General features: G+C 39.7%; 3 protein-coding genes across 4 annotated transcripts; 1 reads left to right on the top strand and 2 right to left on the bottom strand.

Annotated features, from left to right (window-relative positions):
* Positions 1-1,595: 1,595 nt before the first annotated feature.
* On the bottom strand, positions 1,596-9,333 carry LOC125761045 (uncharacterized). The gene is made up of 3 exons (XM_049421808.1): positions 8,952-9,333; positions 2,063-2,306; positions 1,596-1,969 (listed from the first exon to the last, which is right to left on the bottom strand). Exons 1-3 carry the CDS (start codon positions 8,961-8,963, stop codon positions 1,707-1,709), a joined length of 519 nt encoding a protein of 172 aa, XP_049277765.1. The 5' UTR covers positions 8,964-9,333; the 3' UTR covers positions 1,596-1,706.
* Positions 9,334-17,928: 8,595 nt separating this feature from the next.
* LOC125761047 (cytochrome c oxidase assembly factor 6 homolog) lies at positions 17,929-18,409 on the top strand. The gene has a single exon (XM_049421811.1). The coding sequence runs from the start codon at positions 17,993-17,995 to the stop codon at positions 18,248-18,250; it is 258 nt and encodes an 85-aa protein (XP_049277768.1). The 5' UTR covers positions 17,929-17,992; the 3' UTR covers positions 18,251-18,409.
* Positions 18,356-19,194, bottom strand: LOC125761046 (N-alpha-acetyltransferase 38, NatC auxiliary subunit). Of its 2 annotated transcripts, none has more exons than XM_049421810.1 (4): positions 19,039-19,194; positions 18,854-18,925; positions 18,702-18,788; positions 18,356-18,637 (listed from the first exon to the last, which is right to left on the bottom strand). In XM_049421810.1, the coding sequence occupies exons 1-4, from the start codon at positions 19,054-19,056 to the stop codon at positions 18,398-18,400; spliced, it is 417 nt and encodes a 138-aa protein (XP_049277767.1). In that variant the 5' UTR covers positions 19,057-19,194; the 3' UTR covers positions 18,356-18,397. The 2 variants fall into 2 exon arrangements, with proteins under 2 accessions (XP_049277767.1, XP_049277766.1); XM_049421809.1 differs by having other exon boundaries at positions 18,702-18,800; positions 19,039-19,159.
* Between the last annotated feature and the right edge of the window lie 193 nt (positions 19,195-19,387).

The following is a 19,387-nucleotide window of genomic DNA, read 5'->3' as shown; positions in this document are numbered from 1 at the left end:
CTAAGTTTTGCTTAAATAAAAATTAGAAATAAAATTTTCTTTAGCCACTAATTATTCAAAATCATCTGGTTTTAGATTATTTAGCGATCGCTTTATAATGATTTGACCTCCTCTCGATGTTGTGTTCTCGGATTCTGGAAAGTATAAAAAAATGTTTTATCCTTTTTCGCCATACGACTTCATGAAATGCATCTGATTTTCGCGAATTGAAGTAGTCTCCTTGAAGTAGTGACACTTTACAGACCTGTTTTATACATATTAAGATGTATCTCCACTAAACAACTACACACATTTTCAAATCCAAAATTTGAATTAAAACTGTTTGAGACAATCATTTTACTTTACCTATTCAGTGTCAAATGATTTTTGCAAATAAAATTATACGTGTTTTAAGCTTTGCTCTACATATTCTATTCATTCTTCATCGCCATTGATTGCGCAGCTTTCATCCTCATCTGATGATAAATAGCAATCTACTGAATCGAACTATCTGCATCTCTTCAGGACTTTCAATCAAATTAGTATTTCAAAGAGTGATATCAAGTGCTACTTTATCGGCAAACCTGACTGCCGAGTCCCTCTGGAAGCAAACCTGTCATATGTGTCGAATCGCATTAATCATTTTCCAAAATTGATCACTCGAGCATTATGTATGTTTGCGGCAAGGTATCGCTCACAACTCACAAGTTATGGCGTGCGCACGAGTCACAGTAAGACCGGTATGTTGGTGAATAAGAACCCCAACCCAAAACCATCAGGTGCGAAATGATACTATCCCCGATTCGAGGAATTGTAGCACTACTGACCGCTACGCTCGGTAATTGGTGGCAAAAGGGCCCCTTCCAAATACCATTTCCGGTAAAAGCGGAACAGTATGTTTGCCTTGGAAGGGATGCATTAGAGAGATACAATTTTTTCACGTACAATAATCTCCCCGGCTAATGGACAGCATCAGCTTCCGTGAACCGTGTGCCGATCAGATGATATTCCGTACCGACAGATGGCAACTATAATTACCAACCTAGCACGGAAGACACAGTACAGATGTGCGAATCGGATATTTTTACCCTTACCATTTTCACGGAACACCAACATCCCGGACTGCTGGCAGCTCCGGAACGAAAACAACCTCTACACGCTGCGTTATCGCGGATAACGAACACCCGCAAATACGAGAGCTGATTAATTATGGTAAGACGTGTTGGGTTGATGGATACTTGTCCTTGCGGTCGGCTGTCGGCAAGATCTCGCATCCCGTGATTGGTTTCGGATTTGCGCGTAATTAGAGTGCAGTCTGGTTGATTTGAGGACGTTCATATCGACATCTGCATGCAACAGCGTGGAACATAATTGCCTCACCGGCACAAGCGATATCCAATTGGTGGTACATGTGGCGTACCATGCAATCCCTCTCGGCCGCGTAATTGGGATGGGTAGGTTGTTACTCGATATTAAATGGAATTGGTAAATAGTGAATAATGTTTATGCAAAATACACACCAGCAAAAGGGGCTAATGGTTGTAATTAGTTAAAAGTTCCGCATGTGATTCAAATGTAGATACTGCAGAGATTCAAAAATTCGAAATAAACATTACTGAACTTGATCCACTTTTGATGTGATTTTATTTCCAGATAGCATTGTAAGCCTCTATTCCGAATCTGCCCACGGTGTTCCATTCACGCTCGACTTCATTTTTGCCTACTCACTAGTAAACGTATCCCCCAAGACTGCCCACTCCAGTGTAGCCTGCGACAGCCGGTGTACCGGCCGCAACTAGCGTCGCTGACGGATACGTTTGGATAACCTTCGTGTATGTGCTAGTGGCCGGATGGACGATCTTGCTGTAACTGGCCGGAGCTGCGAATGCACCGTATCCTCCCGTACTGTACCCACCGTAGCTGGCCGGATAGAAACCACCGTAGGCGAACTTACTGTGGGCCGCATCGTAGGCTGCCGTATGGTACGTCGCTGCGTGCGTAGAACGAGCGGAAAAGATGAACCAAGTTATCACACTACAGTCGGAACACTTTTATTCACCGCAACCTGCCAACATTCTCTTACCTGCCACCGGAACGGTGTACGTGGACTTGATTACGGTCGGTGTGATGTAAGCGGTGGCAGGATAGCCAGCCAGCCCGAGTGATGTATCATACGCACCAAAGCCTGACAGTCCGTTGTAGGCAAGTCCAATGCCACGCTTTTCCTGACGCTTTTCTGCACCATCAACCGCAACAGTCTGTTGCTGTTCATCTAAGGGAGCACTTAGAATAACACCAAACACCGACGCCACCAAAAGCATGGATACCTGTTAAAGAAAAAAAGGGCCATTGTGAAACGTAATAAAGACCACGGAAACGGAAGAATATTGGGCAATGTGGTGTAGTTGTTTATTAACACTAGAACTACCGGACCAGTAATCTTGAGCAGAACACCTAATTTTCATCACATTGTTTTTTGACTTAAACAATTTGAAGTACTTTATGATGATAATGCAAAACATTTAAATGTGATCCAGCTTTTCAAAGTTGTTTCTTAAAGTTACCATAAATCTTGCTTAAACCGCCCCTGTAGCTCTAGTGGTTAGGTGCCACTTAACTATAAGCCGTGAGCGCGGATCTTTCAAGTAATTGAAATATGAAGATTTTCAAAAATATAAAAGGGTTTCATGAAATATGTTTATTTAAAACTGATTTCATGAAATATTTCACTGCCAACGTTAGGATAGAACTGAACTAGAATAGCTAATTAGATTATTCATCTAAAGGAGTAACGGAACGGCGCGAAGGCATCATGGTTTCTTTTGGAAAAAAATGTTATATCACTAATAAAATAGACTTATTGTGTAAAATATCTTTCACGTACTATTCTGTTTCATAAATATAAACCCGAAAAATTATATAAAAATTTGTTTAAATAAAATATAATTACAAAGACATTCTGCTGGCCGTGTCGAACGAACGTTGTTTATTGCTAAGCCTAACTTATCGTAGAGTCAAATATAGGATATTATTAGATCAGGACATAAATTATGTGCATTAAGACTCTTTTATTTTAATTAGTATTGTAATTTTTAAATCTTAAAAAATAAAAAATCAACCCCGTTGATAAACCATAAAAGGTAGTATTATTGCTACATTTCACAGTATGCGACGTTCCTATCTGATTAAGAAGTGTACGTACATGCAGATGCAATAAATCGTAGCTCGTTTTACACACGCTATCAGTAAAGTAGAAAATCCAAATGATTTCAAAATCAATCTCGTCAAATTGCTTTGCTTCCATCGCGATTGCCTTTGCACTGCTGTCCATCGCAAACATTTGTCAACGCTTTTGTCTCGCTGGCTCGTCCGTCTCGACGTTCGATTCGCTTCCCGTATGGACGCCTGCATGCATCGACCAAAACGTCCACCGATATAGCACCATAATGAACGCTTTTATTGGTGGCTCCGGGACGACCGGTCGACCCATCGAGAGAGTTTCACCATAAATCGGACCGAAACCGCTCGCTAGCACGTTTGCGGTTATCGTCGCAGCCAATAAACTCACTACACGGTGCACGGCATGCCCAGCCAGCTCCCGATCAACGACAGCATCCACCGGTACGGTATGCTCAGCTGGGATTTTGTGCCGAAAATCACGACGGTGAAATGAAATTTTAATCAATGCTCCAATCCACCAGAACGGTTCGTCTGCAGCGCCCGGTGCATCGGAAGTAACAACACACATTAGCTACCGGCATAACGGTCTTTTTACCTGCCGGAAAGTGACCACCTTGCTCTCCTACCGCTACCAGTGAGTACTGATAAACGATTTTCCCCGTTTTTGTATCGGTCTCGTACATCGGATGAGCTGCATAGAAGCTATCGTATTGAACCGCATAGCTGGAACCGCAACCGGCTCGGCCAAAACACTTTTTTCGCCGGAAGAATACTCTAACAAACTCCGAACAAGTCGCATTGCGACGAACTACCACCATGTGCTGGTCAAACTTACAACGTACTGTTCGCGATCCGTTGATTGAAAGATTGATTTCGACCCAAAACAGGCTGCTGTTTTGCCAACCGATCCGCTAGTCCGAGAAGCGCAAGGAAGCAATAAAATACACACTCGAACCAGTGGATGCATCAACATGGTTAGCTTTAGTGTTCGGTCGGTTCACTTTCAGACAGACCTAAGTTAATGAGTTCCTAAGAACGGAAAAATGCAAAGCATACAATCACTAAACACACAAAATGAACCGTAAATGGTGTTGAAAGGAAGACCGTTATACAACGTAAAGCTGTCGGCGATGTTTTCTGTTCGGAAAGTACGAAAACAAAAACCTCCGGTAAACATTGCTTTCTTTGCAGCAATTTCACCGCCGACAGCAAGCTTATGCTTTATGAACGTTTTCGAGTTTCTCATCTCGTGCGAAAACGGAAATTCATACAGATATTCCGGAAAAAAGCTAAAAGTCTCACACATGCTTTTTCTAACTTCTATAATAATATCGAGCGCACATCTAAATATGTTGTGTCTTATGTTTTATGTTCTTAATATGTGGGTTGTTCCTTACAAAACTTTTTCCTAAAAGATTGTACTTTCTTGTCTCCTAATTAGTTCGCGCTATTTTCCGAACCTCAGGTAACAACCATACACAAAAGTTGTTTTTTTTCAGTGAAATTTTTGTATGTTTCGGCTACCCTTAGCTGATGCACATTACTGCCATACGGTAACCAAAAAATAAACTTTCCATCCACCTTTCCTATTTTAACTATTACTAGAATTCCTGCAACCTCGGTCGAACATCGTGCTTTCTTGCTTCAAACCCTCTGACCATCGTCTTCTGCATCCAAAAGTTACATCTTCAGTTACGTTGTCGACGGCGCCACTACAACATCCGGATGATCCGTTACAAAACCCTACCGCCACCGGTGGTGCCAAACTTTTCCTCCCCAAAGGATATTCAGCTGCAAGGCACACGAAATCGTTTGCCAAGTTGCCGCAGCACGCTTCTGTGACTTACTCTTTTGCGAGAGGCAGCACCGAAAACTTTCCGCCCAGTGCTAGTTCGTCCGTCCAGCCGTCGCATCTAATGAAGTTTCAGAATCAGCGCCAGAGCTAGCACCGATAATGGCAGCGGCACTTCAACACCGTCAAAGACTGCATCGCAAGGAACTTCGGGCACGGCACACGACAGTAGATATTCATTAGCAACTCGCCGTCTTCAATGTTTTGGAACACATGTGCGGAGAAGTGTTCTCACCTTCCCACATGCCCTGCAAAACATCTTCCGCTAGAGCCAGCTGTCTTTGGTCAGCATTTCCGGGTGTTTCGTCCGTGCGGCAACATACGGTCGAAACTTTGTCGGAATTCTACGACACAACTTTACGCCACAAGTGCACTCACGATAGCTCTGCTTGGTCGTGATTGCAACGATAGTGTGTTGTACCACGTGATGATCGTCCCGGTTCAGGTGATGATGTTGCTATACCCTTGACTAGCTTTTACCCTCTTGGGGCAAGTGGAGCTAGAATAAACAGTGCTAAAGTTCTACGAATGTTTCGTGATTACTTTTATCCCAGGTGTAGAATTAAGCGACAGTCCGACGTATGAGACGCGATACTTGGCGATTATTTCGTTTACCCTTCACCACATGGTAACAGCTGGAGACTATTGGTGTTCGGGTTTGAAAACTAATTTAGTTGTTCCTTCTTATAGTGAACAAACACTTACGTCGAGATTATCTAGTACTAGTATTGTAATGCAACTAATGTGGATAATTATTTGATCTCGAATAATAAAATAATATATCTACCATCTACAAACATTTATTTTTTCTTACAGTATTATCCAGCTTTCTGTATTACATATACTCTATAGTCTCACTCATCAGCACACCGGTTTCATGAGAGACTTTATCTTCTCACCGGGTGACAAAAGCATAAGTCTACCTTTTCTACAAAACCACTCACTTAAATCGAACGTTAAAAATCAATATTAAAAACCCCGCCGTGAAGCTGCCACGATCACTAACGCTTCCTTTCAGCTTGGTGAGGTGTAAAACTTTCAAATGAATCGTACACATTCGAGAAGCCATAAAAAAGCCGTCCCCCCATCTCAGTTGTCCACGGTGGTCTGATGCTTTTTCCCTCCGTTTTTTTTTACTGATTATTTTTCAAATCCACTTTCATCCTTTTCCTCTCGTACACGGTGGGCGCAAAAACCACGCTCCTGTAAAAACACCCAGAAACCATTCGGTTTCGTAGGAAGGAAGCTAAAAAATAGCTACGAAGCGTTGAAATCTGAAGCGAAGAGAACCCCCAGCACGGGAAACCTCCCCAGACACGGGAAAACCTTTTCGATGTTACGGTTTGACTATCTTCCCGCTGGACCCACAACTGTGCCACCCACCCACGGAAGTCCCGTGAATACCACAGCATCCATCTTTCGTTTTTAGTGGACCCAAAAAAGCTGAATGAACCTTTTTTTCCAAGCGCTAGTGTTGGTCCTCATTTCGGTACCGGCAATCAGTAGTTTCTCATTTTCTTCCCTTTATCCCAGCCAGCACTAACATGCGGTTAAGAGGAAAGGATTCGCACCAGCATTAAAAGCTCGACTGGCTTTTAATCCATTTTTTTGTAGTTGGTCCCCTCTCCAAAAAAAAAACATGGACGACGGTAACTTTCATTAACTTTTGCCATCCAAAGTAGGTTCCACTCGACAGGTTCATTATCGATCAAGCGCGAAAAAGTGAACGTGGCGACGGGTGTGACAACATGCTCATACAAAAAAAAAACAGAAAACAAGGATAAGATCAGCCACTTATTACTGTGCCGCTGTACGATTTCGTTTCGGGTTTGATTCGCCGGCTTTTATCTCTTTCGTTCACTTTCGCATTGATTTGTCTACTCGTATGGACAGAGAAACCCATCAATTTTGTAACCATGCCGATGGGATTTCCCATGATTTGGGGACACTTTTCTTGTACACTTTTTATTTGCGTAAGTTAACAGATTTGTTGCAAGCAGTGAATATTTGTTTCCTTGCGTTCTGTTCTGGTTTTCCGTTTTGCTTGCTTTTTGTGCTACATTTCTGCGAGGAGTGTTTTTCTTCTTCATCCCCATGGTTTTGGTACCATTTTTGTACGACCATAGAACCCTTTCTCCGCCGTTTTATCGACTTTTCCCTACTCCCTGGCTACGCGTTTTTCACCATGACCATTTTTTTGTGCGTGATCGTAAAAGAAGATTAAAATCAAATAAACCAATCCCATCCACCATGGCAAAATGGACGAGTTTCCAAGATGGTTAAACCCACAAACCAAGTTTTCTAACCAGGGAGCGAAAGCCGAAAATCAAATTCTTATCGATTTTACGAGTGTCAAACAAACTCATCGATCCGATTTTTATTTTTTGTATGTTGTAAAATTTCTTAAAGGTTTAATGATTTACTTGCAAGAACTTTTTAATTTAGATACAATAGAGATTTTTTGGAAATGTTATTATTTTTTCTATTTACTTAATTTCATTAAATGTCGGAGCTAAAATTCTACCTTTAATGCGCTAAATACCTCATTTTCTGAGCAAATGTAGGGAGCTTCAAGCACATGTACAACACGAATTATTTCTGTTAGATACGTCACCAACACCAATGCCATTGGCTTCTAATTACACTCTCAACATAAATTCAATTATTCATTCTGTGCTTATTCGTATCCCAGACAACCTTATTCAACAAGTCCGCTAACGTCCCATTGTCATTCAAAAGTGCAACTTTTCCAAAATAGTTGCAAACTACTTTATGCATCCACCGAAAATAAGTAAATCGAATGAATGAAATTCCCTTTTCGACGCTCTACGTGTACTGTCGCATGCAGCCACAAGCAACCACTTTTATTCGTTGTTACTGCATTAGTGAAGAAAAATATATTTAAAAAAAAAAAAACAACCAACATCCCTGCATTTTTGTTTGCCGTTTCGTGTGAAGAGTGACACCCTTCAAACTGTGTGCCACACTGGGCCAATTAAAGTTTTACTGTGCACAAACTCGCACAAACTTTGAGTCTGGCCAAAAAGTATGTAAACTTTCCTACCAGCCGTACAGTGCTTCTTCGTTTCGTTCCCGTTTCAAAATGTACTGCCAACCCAATCATATCGTCCTTGCGCTTCAAACACAACAACGAACGAAGTACAAAAACGAACATTTGTAGCACAGCTAAGTAAGTACTGTAACGAAAACAAATGCAAAATTAAAGTCCACTGCCAGGGCTTCTGTGTTGTGAAGCGTAAATTATAGATACTTGAATTCGTCACGTCGCAAACCCAAAACCAAACTGTTTCTGGCACTAGTTCCGCTGTACATACAACATTGTTCCACTGAAAACTATTCTCTAAAACCACTTCACTTTGAAAAATGGAAGAAAGCTTCTGCAAGTTTGCTCTACCCTTGAACGTTGTTATTTTATAATCACAGCACCATGGGTTCGATATGCACCGTGTAAAGTTTGTGATGCTCTTCCACGATCGTTCCTCTAGCGCGGTAGCAAATAGTCCTTATGGCTTTCACTATTATCAACATGATTGTTTACTGTACTCATTAGCATTTTCGCAACAAAACGCACTTCATTGCAGTTTTTATGCACCCAATGCAAGTACTAAACCAATCGCCCAACATCGCCCCCTAAATGTTATGCAGGTTTTTTTTGTCTTTTTTGTTCTTCAAATTCTTGCTTCAAGTTAATTTTCACCACACCAAACACCGCTGCTCCAATCTTGCCACCAACAACCACAGAATCACTCACAGTTTGCAGAAAGTGGGCGCACGCGAAAACCCGTAAAGAAGTGTAATTTAACACCACCGAACCGGTGGTACGGGGAACCAACGACCGTGCAGTTTTCATGCGTTCGCGTTCTTTGTCCTTTGCAGAACATTCCCATTGGGAGTTGGTGACTCTTTAGAGACTACTCACCAGCACTTTCATCTTGTTGAAGGTTTGATTTTTTAAAGGTTTCGTTTTTCCGATGCAATTTGAGAATGCACTTCTCTGTTACTGACACACCCGTTATTTTTGGTGGAGAATGCACCCGAACGATAGGAACTTACTGCTTGGTTGCATCGGGCGTTCTCTTATATTTATACACCCACGCCCCATACCCGTGCCGGGGTAAACGGATGGGAGGCCAACATTGTACACCTTGAACTGGGAGGAGGTCATGCATGCTTTGATAGGATGCAGTGGGTATGGGCAACCCACCATCTGAGCGGTGATCGTGGGTCTAATGGAAAGGGTAAACAGATGAAAATGGTAATTATGCAACATGACGCTTTTCTCACCACACGCGATAGACGGCAGGTGTTGGAAGGGTGCGCAGTCAGTAGTATTTACAGTAAGACCGATTCACTCGATTTTCGTGTGGCTTACACTTTTCCCTGATGACTCATCAGCAATGTGGAATCAATTCCTTTGCCAACGAATGTATGGCTTGCTCGTGCCGTGAATCATTGTTCTAGGCCATGAACTTTATAAAATCTAGTTCTTACATCCCTATTTATTACAATAAACCCAATTGAATTGTTATAACTTGTTTCTTGACAGGATTTTTCCGAAAGTTTGATGAATTACTTGGAAACATTTTACTACAGGAAAGTTAAACATGCATTTTGCGTATAAATTGGTGCAATTAATTATAGAAACGGGCAACAGTTATTAATTATTTGATTAGCATTTTGAAATACGATAAAAGTGTAAATTTTTACACATGATTAACGTACTTTATACAAAAATTATTATTTACATGGTTAGACACATAGGTATTCTCTTATGTTTAATTGTCGATATTTCTTATCGTTCAATGGTGTTGTCTTCGTTGGCATTTTCATAAATTATTCAAGCTTCAGTTCGGTTTTATTCGTTAAGGTGACGTATATTTATTAATTCATAGAATCAAAACTTCAGTTTTAATACCTGAAATCTATTACCCATTGACCATAGAGTCTCTCCAATGGTTACAGAGTTGCTAAAATTTCTTTAAGAATTTTGCGTTCGTTAAAATTATTGCTCTGTCAGAAGATTTGTAAAGTGTTGATAGTCAAACACTGTTTTTACAACAGTTAAAATCCCACTAATGTAGCTTCAAATTTGTTTATAACAAACCCCTAGATTAAACATAAGAATTTTTAGATATGTTTGTGTATAAACAAAAGTTCGTTCCTTTACAGGTGGCCACGTAAACTCCTAACAAGTGCAAGGAACTTGATATATTTTGCACAATATTCTTGTTGTTCTTAAAAAACATAGTGCCACCAGAAATCTCTCTCAACTCAACATGCGATCCCTTTTCAAAAACACATATCATTATTGACGGCAATTAACCTCTGAATGCAGCATACAGCTTCCTCCCACCAGGAACTTATACTGATACATTTGCTCAAAAACCTGAGAAGCAATTAACATTTCAACGAGCTGAATCCCATCATGAAAAGCTTTTAAATGGTAATGCAAGCAATTATAAAACTCACTTGGAAATAACGTTTTGTCCGACCAATATTGACCGGAAACATGAAAGCGTGAAAAGCTACCGAGACTTTCCACACATTTAAAACTATATCCTTTTTACCTCCTTTTTCCAACGGAAACCAGCATTGATGATGTACTTGGACGAACGTTCATCAGAGATTATCAAACAGAGCTTTTCTTCCGGGACTTTATTCAGCAATCAGCTATCTTCAAATTGCGCCCCATTGAACATATAGTACTATCAACAATAACATAAAAACTTCCCTGAGATGAAACAGAATCCCAATGGTCTCTTATTTTTTGTGTACAGCTTTTCCAACCAACCTTCATGTCAGCTCATAAGCAATAATTACCTAAAAAAACACATCTGCCTGCAAGCACATTATTCACCGGTTTAGATATTAGATCCATTGCTTTACCAGTTCTCAGTGTAGCTACCGAAACTGACTCCGCGCATGATCGTAAGCCACACCGATTTCGCACAAAACTCAGCAACCTTCCCAGCATCCAAGTTGAATGAGTTGGCTGGGAACCAAAAGTTTAATTCACGATTTCATTGGCACGAGATCAACTCTAACCACCGTATGAGCTTACGATTATCACACCGAGGGTATTAAAGCGAGGAAAACAACACTATAAATCTGCTGCTTTGTTTCTCAAATAATTGCTTCGCGTGAACACACATTATGCCTTTGAGCTGTTGCATTTTTGTATCATTGCTGTTTGGTTTCTTTTTTTTTAGCTTTGGATAAGAGTATTTTTTATCGTTTAGCCATTATAAGACGCCCATGCCATACTTGGAACCGCATGCCGCTGAACAAAACATGTAGCAAAATATTCATTTTTGGGAATATTTGAACTGTAACAATTTGCAATTACAATTATAATTCCGCAAGAAATAAATATATCTTCACATTATTTTTTCCAAAACCCAAAACCAAAAATATTACAATTCCTATGCTTAACATGAACAGGCTTATGAAAAACTTATTTTATTAATAATTCTCTTTATGCTTAATTTTTTATTTAAAATAATAATTTAAGGAAAATTTATTTAAGTTACCATTTCCACAAAACTGCAAAGGCAAATCATTTACATTCTGGACTCATTTACTGCTCTATCTAATCGTTTATATTGCTGCAGGATCCAGCTTCCCAGGACATTTTCAAATCATTTACTATATTGTTTTCATAATCAATACGCAATACGCGTGTCATGATTTCAATCTAAAACTTTGTGATAGTTGAAACGTAGCTCACACTAACGCGCACTAAGCAGAACACCTCAGCTATGCAAATCCTTTTGTTAATCAAGATTCTGCTTTGGTACTGGGCACCCGACCGGATCCATTATCTATACGCCTCGGTGACAAATGGGTCAGTGCGTACCTAAAGTGCCGAATATTTCGCTACAAAGTGCATTGATAAAAGGGACGTGTACTATTCAGCAATGCACGCCTGTTTGATCACACACGTGAACCAATGCCAAGCTCTGTTTCGCTCACTCAACCAAACTGAACCCTGTCAGAACTTAATTAGCCGTAAATCAGGTAATAATATGCACACGAAATCCTCATCCTCCAAGGACCGCAGTAGCATACCGCCGCAATGAATGCTTCCTGGATGCAGTGTCCCGTTTGCAGCCACACTCTGAAAAGGTTCCCTTACACAAAAGGCGAAAACGATGCTCGATTCTCCACAAACCCAACTGTACACCTCAGTCACCTATTTTTGCTTGATGCCGCTTTTGGAACTGCATTCACTGCTAGGCGCCGTGTTTGTAAAGCTCGCTAGACGCCGTTCCAATAAAAGGGTTGACATAATTATGCTGATTTGTGCCTCGTATGCACTGCATGCGGAAACAATAGGCTCGAACCATCTCCAGTGCACACACCCCGTCGTTCCAGAATGGAAGAACTGGTTTTGAAAAGCGGGCGAATAAATCGCACGTTACCTGTTAAAACAACGACAAGGTGCCAAAATGAATTCCAGGGGAGCAGAACCGCTTATTTATGGGAACTATGGTCGTGGCTATCGGAAACGAGCAAAATGGTCGTACAGTCTGATCAGCTGGATGCAACCGGACTTTGAAGCAAGGTACAAGATAATTCGCAAATTTCATGATAATTCGCCATTCACGCACCGGTGTGTCGATTGCACTGTGTCAGTGCATTTGGGACTGCTTGTCGCCGATTCGCGCATAACAGGTGCATCAACGAAACCCCTTTTTTCACCCGTACGAAAACCATAACAATGCATTTTGTTATGCTTCCTGCTGTTTCGGCTTCAGCGGATGAGCGAAAGTACTGTACTGGGAATTGCATGGTTCCGGGACGTTGTAGTTTCGTACCGGTTGGGCCACAAATCAAATGCATCCCACGAATCGTGACGCAATAATGGGTGACTGTGGACAGGTAGAAATAATATCCACCCTTTATCAACCGTTGACACTTGTTCATAAATTGAGTTTTAGATTGTCCTTGTTGTTAGCGATCGATAGTGTATTCTATGGTTTTGCTGTAACTTTTCCTACTAACCTCAGGTGAATTTCGTTACACCATACTTCGTAGGTTTGGTCAGCCTAAGGTGATCTGTTATTGACTTATCATCTCCTCTGACAATGGCGCGCAAGCAATATTTAAATATAAGCAATATTTAAATTACAGTGGTTGTCAAAAAAAAGTGCCCACCCCTTGATTTTTTACATTTTTGCCATGATTTTTGTGAGAAATGAACTTAGAACACTGCAAATTTTTGTAAATGCTACTTTTAACGTACTCTAACAGATTCATTACCTAATCATAATAAATAAAAATTTTTGCACGCACCAAAAATAGTTCCATTTATTTTTTCTAAAATAACGCTTTCAAAAAAAAGTGCCCACTTCAATTAAGTTAACAAAATGTATATTTATTTCACTCACAAAATTTGCTAATATTTTATATGGCCCCCTTTGGCTTTCAGAACCTGCTGAAGGCGTTTCGGCATGCTTTCAACTAAATTTTTTAAATGTTGTTGGTCGAGATTCTCCCAGGCGTGTTCCAGGGCTTTAAAATAATTTTCTTTATTTTTCACACCTGTTTTATCAACCCTCGCATCGAGAATCGCCCACAAATTCTCGATGGGGTTGAGTGGGCACTTTATTTTGACAACCACTGTATAAAGATATACTAGAGTGCCATAATATGAGAAGTACAATGTTGGAAATCTCTTATAAGATATTCTTCCTAGTCATTCAATTTAGTTTTTTTCCATTTCAATTGAAACTATAAGAGAAGACCAGACTTGGAGCTGGATAAATGTCCCTTAAAATAGAGTCCAGGTGTAAATTTACAAGGTGCTGCTTCTGGAGTGCCACAAAAGAAGAAGAAATAAAAGTGTACGACGTTAAAAGTATTATTAGATTAGATTTTGACAGAGTTTTGTAGAAAGACAATGATTAACGTCGTTATTTTGTATCAAAGGTAAGTAAGAAAGAAAGTAAGTAAGAAAGTAAGTGAGTAAGTAAGTAAATAAGTAAGTAAGTAAGTAAGTAAGTAAGTAAGTAAGTAAGTAAGTAAGTAAGTAAGTAAGTAAGTAAGTAAGTAAGTAAGTAAGTAAGTAAGTAAGTAAGTAAGTAAGTAAGCAAGTAAGTAAGTAAGTAAGTAAGTAAGTAAGTAAGTAAGTAAGTAAGTAAGTAAGTAAGTAAGTAAGTAAGTAAGTAAGTAAGTAAGTAAGTAAGTAAGTAAGTAAGTAAGTAAGTAAGTAAGTAAGTAAGTAAGTAAGTAAGTAAGTAAGTAAGTAAGTAAGTAAGTAAGTAAGTAAGTAAGTAAGTAAGTAAGTAAGTAAGTAAGTAAGTAAGTAAGTAAGTAAGTAAATAAGTAAGTAATAATTTGCGAATTATTTCATACTACTACACGCTAGTAGTCTGTAAAAGTAAAATCTAATCATCCATGAAACCTTCTCTTCTTCATTCTGGCACACTTTTCCAATCAAGCGGAAAGAGTATAAGATAAAAAATAAATTCCACTTACAAGCACCACCGGAGTCCTCTACCTAACCCAAGTGCAAACGCACGCAAATGCAATACATCCGGTGCCAGGTGCGCACTCACAAACTTGTTCGTCTTCCTTCGCAGCAAATTATTATGGTTTTTATTGTTTTTTTTAACTCCATCTCTCTCCCTCATACAACTGGCACGTTGGCTATTACGATGCACAACTTCTCAAGTGCATCATAGCCGAGCGCCGGACTGCGCTACGCGAAAGACGCGTCGAACGGCTAATATTGACTAAAAACCGGAAGATCTAATTAGATTTAAACTTCATCATTGAATTTAAACTATTTGCCCTCCATTTAAGCGGGAAGGCAGCAAGCTTGAAATTAAAATAACCGGCATAGCAGTGAATGAAAAAAAAAACACCCCGCACATATACACGCAATACGCAGCGGAAGGGAGCACTAACAGCAGCCGACACTTTGCCCATCAGCTGCTGTGGGTGCATTCATCCATTCATGAAGTCGCTTCACTTCGGAGAGGCACAATTTATGCAAATACAATTGGCCAGTTTTCTTTCCGTCCGGCTTCCGGGGTGGCTGCATGTATACTTGGACAGCGTATACTTAAGTTGGACTCTGTTGGCTTTCCTCGAATTGTTACTGGTTAGTGGAATAAGGCATTATTTGCTGCGGTGTTTTTATGTGTGTTTACATATCAACAAGTTTTTAGATAAATCGTTTATGAATTGAAAAGATAGGGACTTTTTCACTAGTAACTAGTCGTAAATTTTCATAATTAAAAACTATATTAATACTAGCCAGTGGAAGAAGTTAGTAGATACAACCATTCGATTGCATAAATTATGAAGCTCCTTCGAATTAACAACAGCTATTGTAATGTTTCTAATCTTTTTTAATGTATTTTAATGTTTTGAAAACAATAAAACAATATCGGAAATAATTTAGTTAAACGGCTTTGAAACATATTAGAAGTTTTATTCACTCGCATAGAAAGCATTCATTGAAAAAATTCAGTAGAGACCGGGAACGAAAGCCTTCGTTTCTAATTTGCCGTTTCAAATTCCCAGTGGAACACTGACCTTAAGCAAAAGCCTTCCACTTTATATATATTATTCCAATGTTTTCAACAAACTGTATGATACATTATTAATATTACTTTTTTATACAACAAATTAAATTTAAACATCACAATAATTTCTGCTTGGAACGACACGAAGCAACTAGGCCTAGGAAAATGGAGCTGTATTATATTTCTAGAAGTATTTGCAAAGTAAAGATTAAATTGGTGGTTTGGTGTCAATCAAATCCAGCATGGAAAGCTTCGTTCAGTAACATCGAAGTTGAACTTCTGTCTGTTGATCACCTCTCGTTCGATCACCAGAATGTTTCTTTATTATGACACATTGTTGTGTCGATAAGGAACCAATTTCACGTCACGTTTAATATATTGCAGAAATAGTTTCTCCATCTATTTCCCTAATTGAAATTGGAATATTTCCAACTATTAAGAATTTGGATCATAGCAATACCGCCAGGCCGTTCTTTATGAATAAAAAAAAGAAAAAAAAGAATTTGGATCATGATTGTCGCATGGTCGAAGTTAACGTCGTGACGTGATGCGGCGCAGGTGAATCAAACCCACAAAAAACCAATGGCACATTGAAAAATTATACTTTTTTATATAAATGCCTTTCTTTGTCCAATGCCCTACAGTTTGATCCGTAATCTATCCTTTTAACCAAATACATCGTTTTGAGCTTTTGTTTCTAAAAGATTTATTAGCATATGAATGGTAATTTCATTATAAAAACCAATGGAAATAATTAAATAAAATAAGATTATGAATTTGCTGCTAAACTGCTCGAATGGAACAAAAAAAACCACAAACCCACACACACACACATATATTCCAAATCTGTTCAAAGCAATTAGAGCTAAAAGTTCCGCTGAGAAAAAGCACACACAAAAATGACCGGCTTCGATATCTTTTATATTTCCCGCGATGGCAAAAATTCCTTTCCCTCTGATAATGGCATTTTTCGCTCATCAAAAGGAAATGGGCAAGAGAAATTGGGTGCGAAAAAAAGGGTCCAGTCTCGTTTCATGCTGTCAATTCAATTTCTTCTCCATCCCAGAACCCGTCCAATCGGTCCCTTGCGATGCTGGGAAAATAATCGTAAAAAGGATTTCCCATTCGGATGCCTTTGAACCTCTGGCGGGTGGCAATCATGGTACCGGGGCGTGAGTCCTTTGTGTTTTTAGCACTTTCACATTGTAAAACGATCTAGTTTTAATTGGAGCAAAATAGCCGTTTGTAAGCCTGGATGCTGCTAAGACAAACGAACGGGCGATACAGTACGACAAAAAAAACATCAACAGCAACAAACAGCAGACATTTTTTGTGCCGCAACCAAACAAACAGGCAAAAATCGTTAACGCCCCATTACAAGCTGGCATTCACTACAAATAGACGCTTTTCCCGGGGACCTGTTCGCTGCAGAATATTTCGGGTGCCTAATTAATGCCGATAAACATCAAACAACGGGTTTGATAGTGACCCGAAACATAAGGGCTTCTACGGCAGCCCACTGCGTTGCATCCACTGCAGCATCGGGATGATGATCAGAATGTTTGACCAACACCGCGCTTCATTTGCTGTACAGCTTTTGTGAACCGATATTGGGGAACCCTTCATTACAGCGACGGCTACCCTCTGGTATGTGCTAGACAACGGTTCTGATCCATACCGTTACCGACCCCAAACAACGTGGGGCATCTCATTAGGTTCATAATAATTGAAACAAATTCAATTTCATTTTCACCCGATAATCGATTGATCCGTATCGTAATTATCGGAAACGCATTACAGCAGCTGTATAAATATTTAAATGAGGATTATCACCAATGGCGTTCGCGTTTCGTTCCATTGTGGCGGACGTGCAATGACTAAGAGTAATCTAAATTTAATTTCTATAATCTGTCGCCTTCTCTTAGCGAGTAGATCAACGCTTTGAATTTGAAATGAAACCAGAAATAGCATATTGTTCAGAACGATCAAAAACATTTTTTAAAACGTCCTGATCTACAATCGTTTGAAACAAGGAATAAAATGCTATAAAGATTAAGAGCATTGCCCAAAGGAATAAAATGCTATAAATAAAAGCTATAAAATAGAACCTGCTTAAAACCAAACTTGGTAGCGCCATCTAGTGGTTAGTAGAGAAAGCCACATTCAAATTCATTGGATTTGAGTTCAGTTTTGAAGGCTATAATATTTCAATAACACATTTTAAAGTTCATGATAAAAATATAAACAGAAAATCAGTTTATTTCATACATTTCTTCATATCCAAACAAAACTAGTAATATTAAATGTATCAAACGTCATTTGACTATCGTGGCCGATGTCCGAATGAACTCCACCGTTCAGCACTGACGTTTCGTATTGTAACCAAAGATTGTTGTTGTGAAACACCGAAAACGGACCGGAGAAAATGTCCTTTCCCGATAAAGAGGCTCGTGAAAAATGTTGGAAAGCTCGAGACGACTACTGGTCCTGCCTGGATAAATACGCACCAGACTACCAATGCACATCGCAAGCGCCGGAACCGAAAGAATGCATCCAGTTACGAAAGTTGTACCAGCAATCTTGCCCTGCCCAGTGGGTGAAGCATTTCGATCGGAAACGGACCTACGACCAGTTCAAGCAAAAAATGGCTAAAGGTTATGAACCGCTGAACGAAACAAAATAGTTACGCCCAAGTAGTGGAAGCACTTGTATCATATAGACATTTCGAGTAAGGCGCTTCGTATCTTTCACTCAAGTTCAACAACTAATGTTAGGGGGACGCATTGAATTAGTGGATGTGTAGAAAATAAAACAATCATGTATTTGTTTGTTACCACGTAAATCTGGGATTGCGTTCTTCTATCGACACTATGTACCGACCAGGTATCATTACCAGTCCAAGGATTCGTTCTTCTCCTCCTATTTCGGTGAATTCGCTCGTGGCCTGCAGCACAACGTTGGCATCGGCATCGGTACACACGAAATAACCACTCAGTATTCGGCCATCAGTCATTTTGATGCGAAACAATCGATTTATCCACATTTTCAGCGTTTGTCGTTTCATGTAATCCTGTAACAGAAACAGTCAGGTTTGTGCGAAATCTAGACCAGCATACGATCAATTGCAATCTTACCTCATCGTTATCTGTTCCACTATCCGTGTCCTCAAGGCACGATTCCTTTGGCCGAATATCCATTTGGGCAAACGCTTGATTTAGAGCCTGTTGGTATTTCTGAAAATTTGCTTCATTAGTATCCAAATAACGCACAAGTGATGTTAACATACAGCCTTTGTTGGATCTGAACTGGAAACATTTTCCGAGCCCTCGATTCCTGCTACAGGATTCGTCTGGTTATCCTGTAAATAGTTTCCAACGTGAACTCATAATGATAATATTCACATTTTTTGCTTCAAACACTTAGTGGACGGATATTTCTAACAGAAATTAAAACAAAAACCTGAATGTTTACCTTTTCCGACTCCTTCATTTTCTTTGTTTATGTACTCTAGAGAGCTGCTTGACAACACCACTACTATATGTTTTTCACCGGGATCCCAAGCAGCAAATTTCGACTTGTCAAGAGCAAATGACAGAATGTCTCCCTCTAAACAATATCCCGTGCCTGCTCGCACTTACACTGAACGAAAGTAAGCTCAGAAAGCTCTAGTCGAATCTGATGAGTTTTCTCATGCTGTTCGCTTCTCTTGTGTAATGCCCTGTTGTTCGTACTCATTCCATACATGGTTTCCTGCTCCCACAAGTCTTGTTTGCTCCCTCACACATTGCTTCAAGTTCTACCGTCGATGCAAAAGTGTGCA

The sequence above is a fragment of the Anopheles funestus genome, chromosome 2RL (assembly GCF_943734845.2).
Source record: "Anopheles funestus chromosome 2RL, idAnoFuneDA-416_04, whole genome shotgun sequence".
In the NCBI taxonomy this organism is placed as follows: Eukaryota; Metazoa; Arthropoda; class Insecta; order Diptera; family Culicidae; genus Anopheles; species Anopheles funestus.
This window is presented reverse-complemented; position numbering and strand designations above follow the sequence as displayed.

What these genes read in the sequence shown, in the direction of transcription:
- LOC125761045 (XM_049421808.1), bottom strand. An exon ending in GTACACCGTTCCGGTGGCAG is followed by an intron (nt 1,970 to 2,062) that starts GTAAGAGAATGT and finishes CTACGCACGCAG; the next exon opens with CGACGTACCATACGGCAGCC.
- LOC125761047 (XM_049421811.1), top strand. Translation starts at nt 17,993, where the DNA reads ATGTCCTTTCCCGATAAAGAGGCTCGTGAAAAATGTTGGAAAGCTCGA.
- LOC125761046 (XM_049421809.1), bottom strand. An exon ending in GTTCAGATCCAACAAAGGCT is followed by an intron (nt 18,801 to 18,853) that starts GTATGTTAACAT and finishes GCAAATTTTCAG; the next exon opens with AAATACCAACAGGCTCTAAA. An exon ending in GTGGAACAGATAACGATGAG is followed by an intron (nt 18,638 to 18,701) that starts GTAAGATTGCAA and finishes TTTCTGTTACAG; the next exon opens with GATTACATGAAACGACAAAC.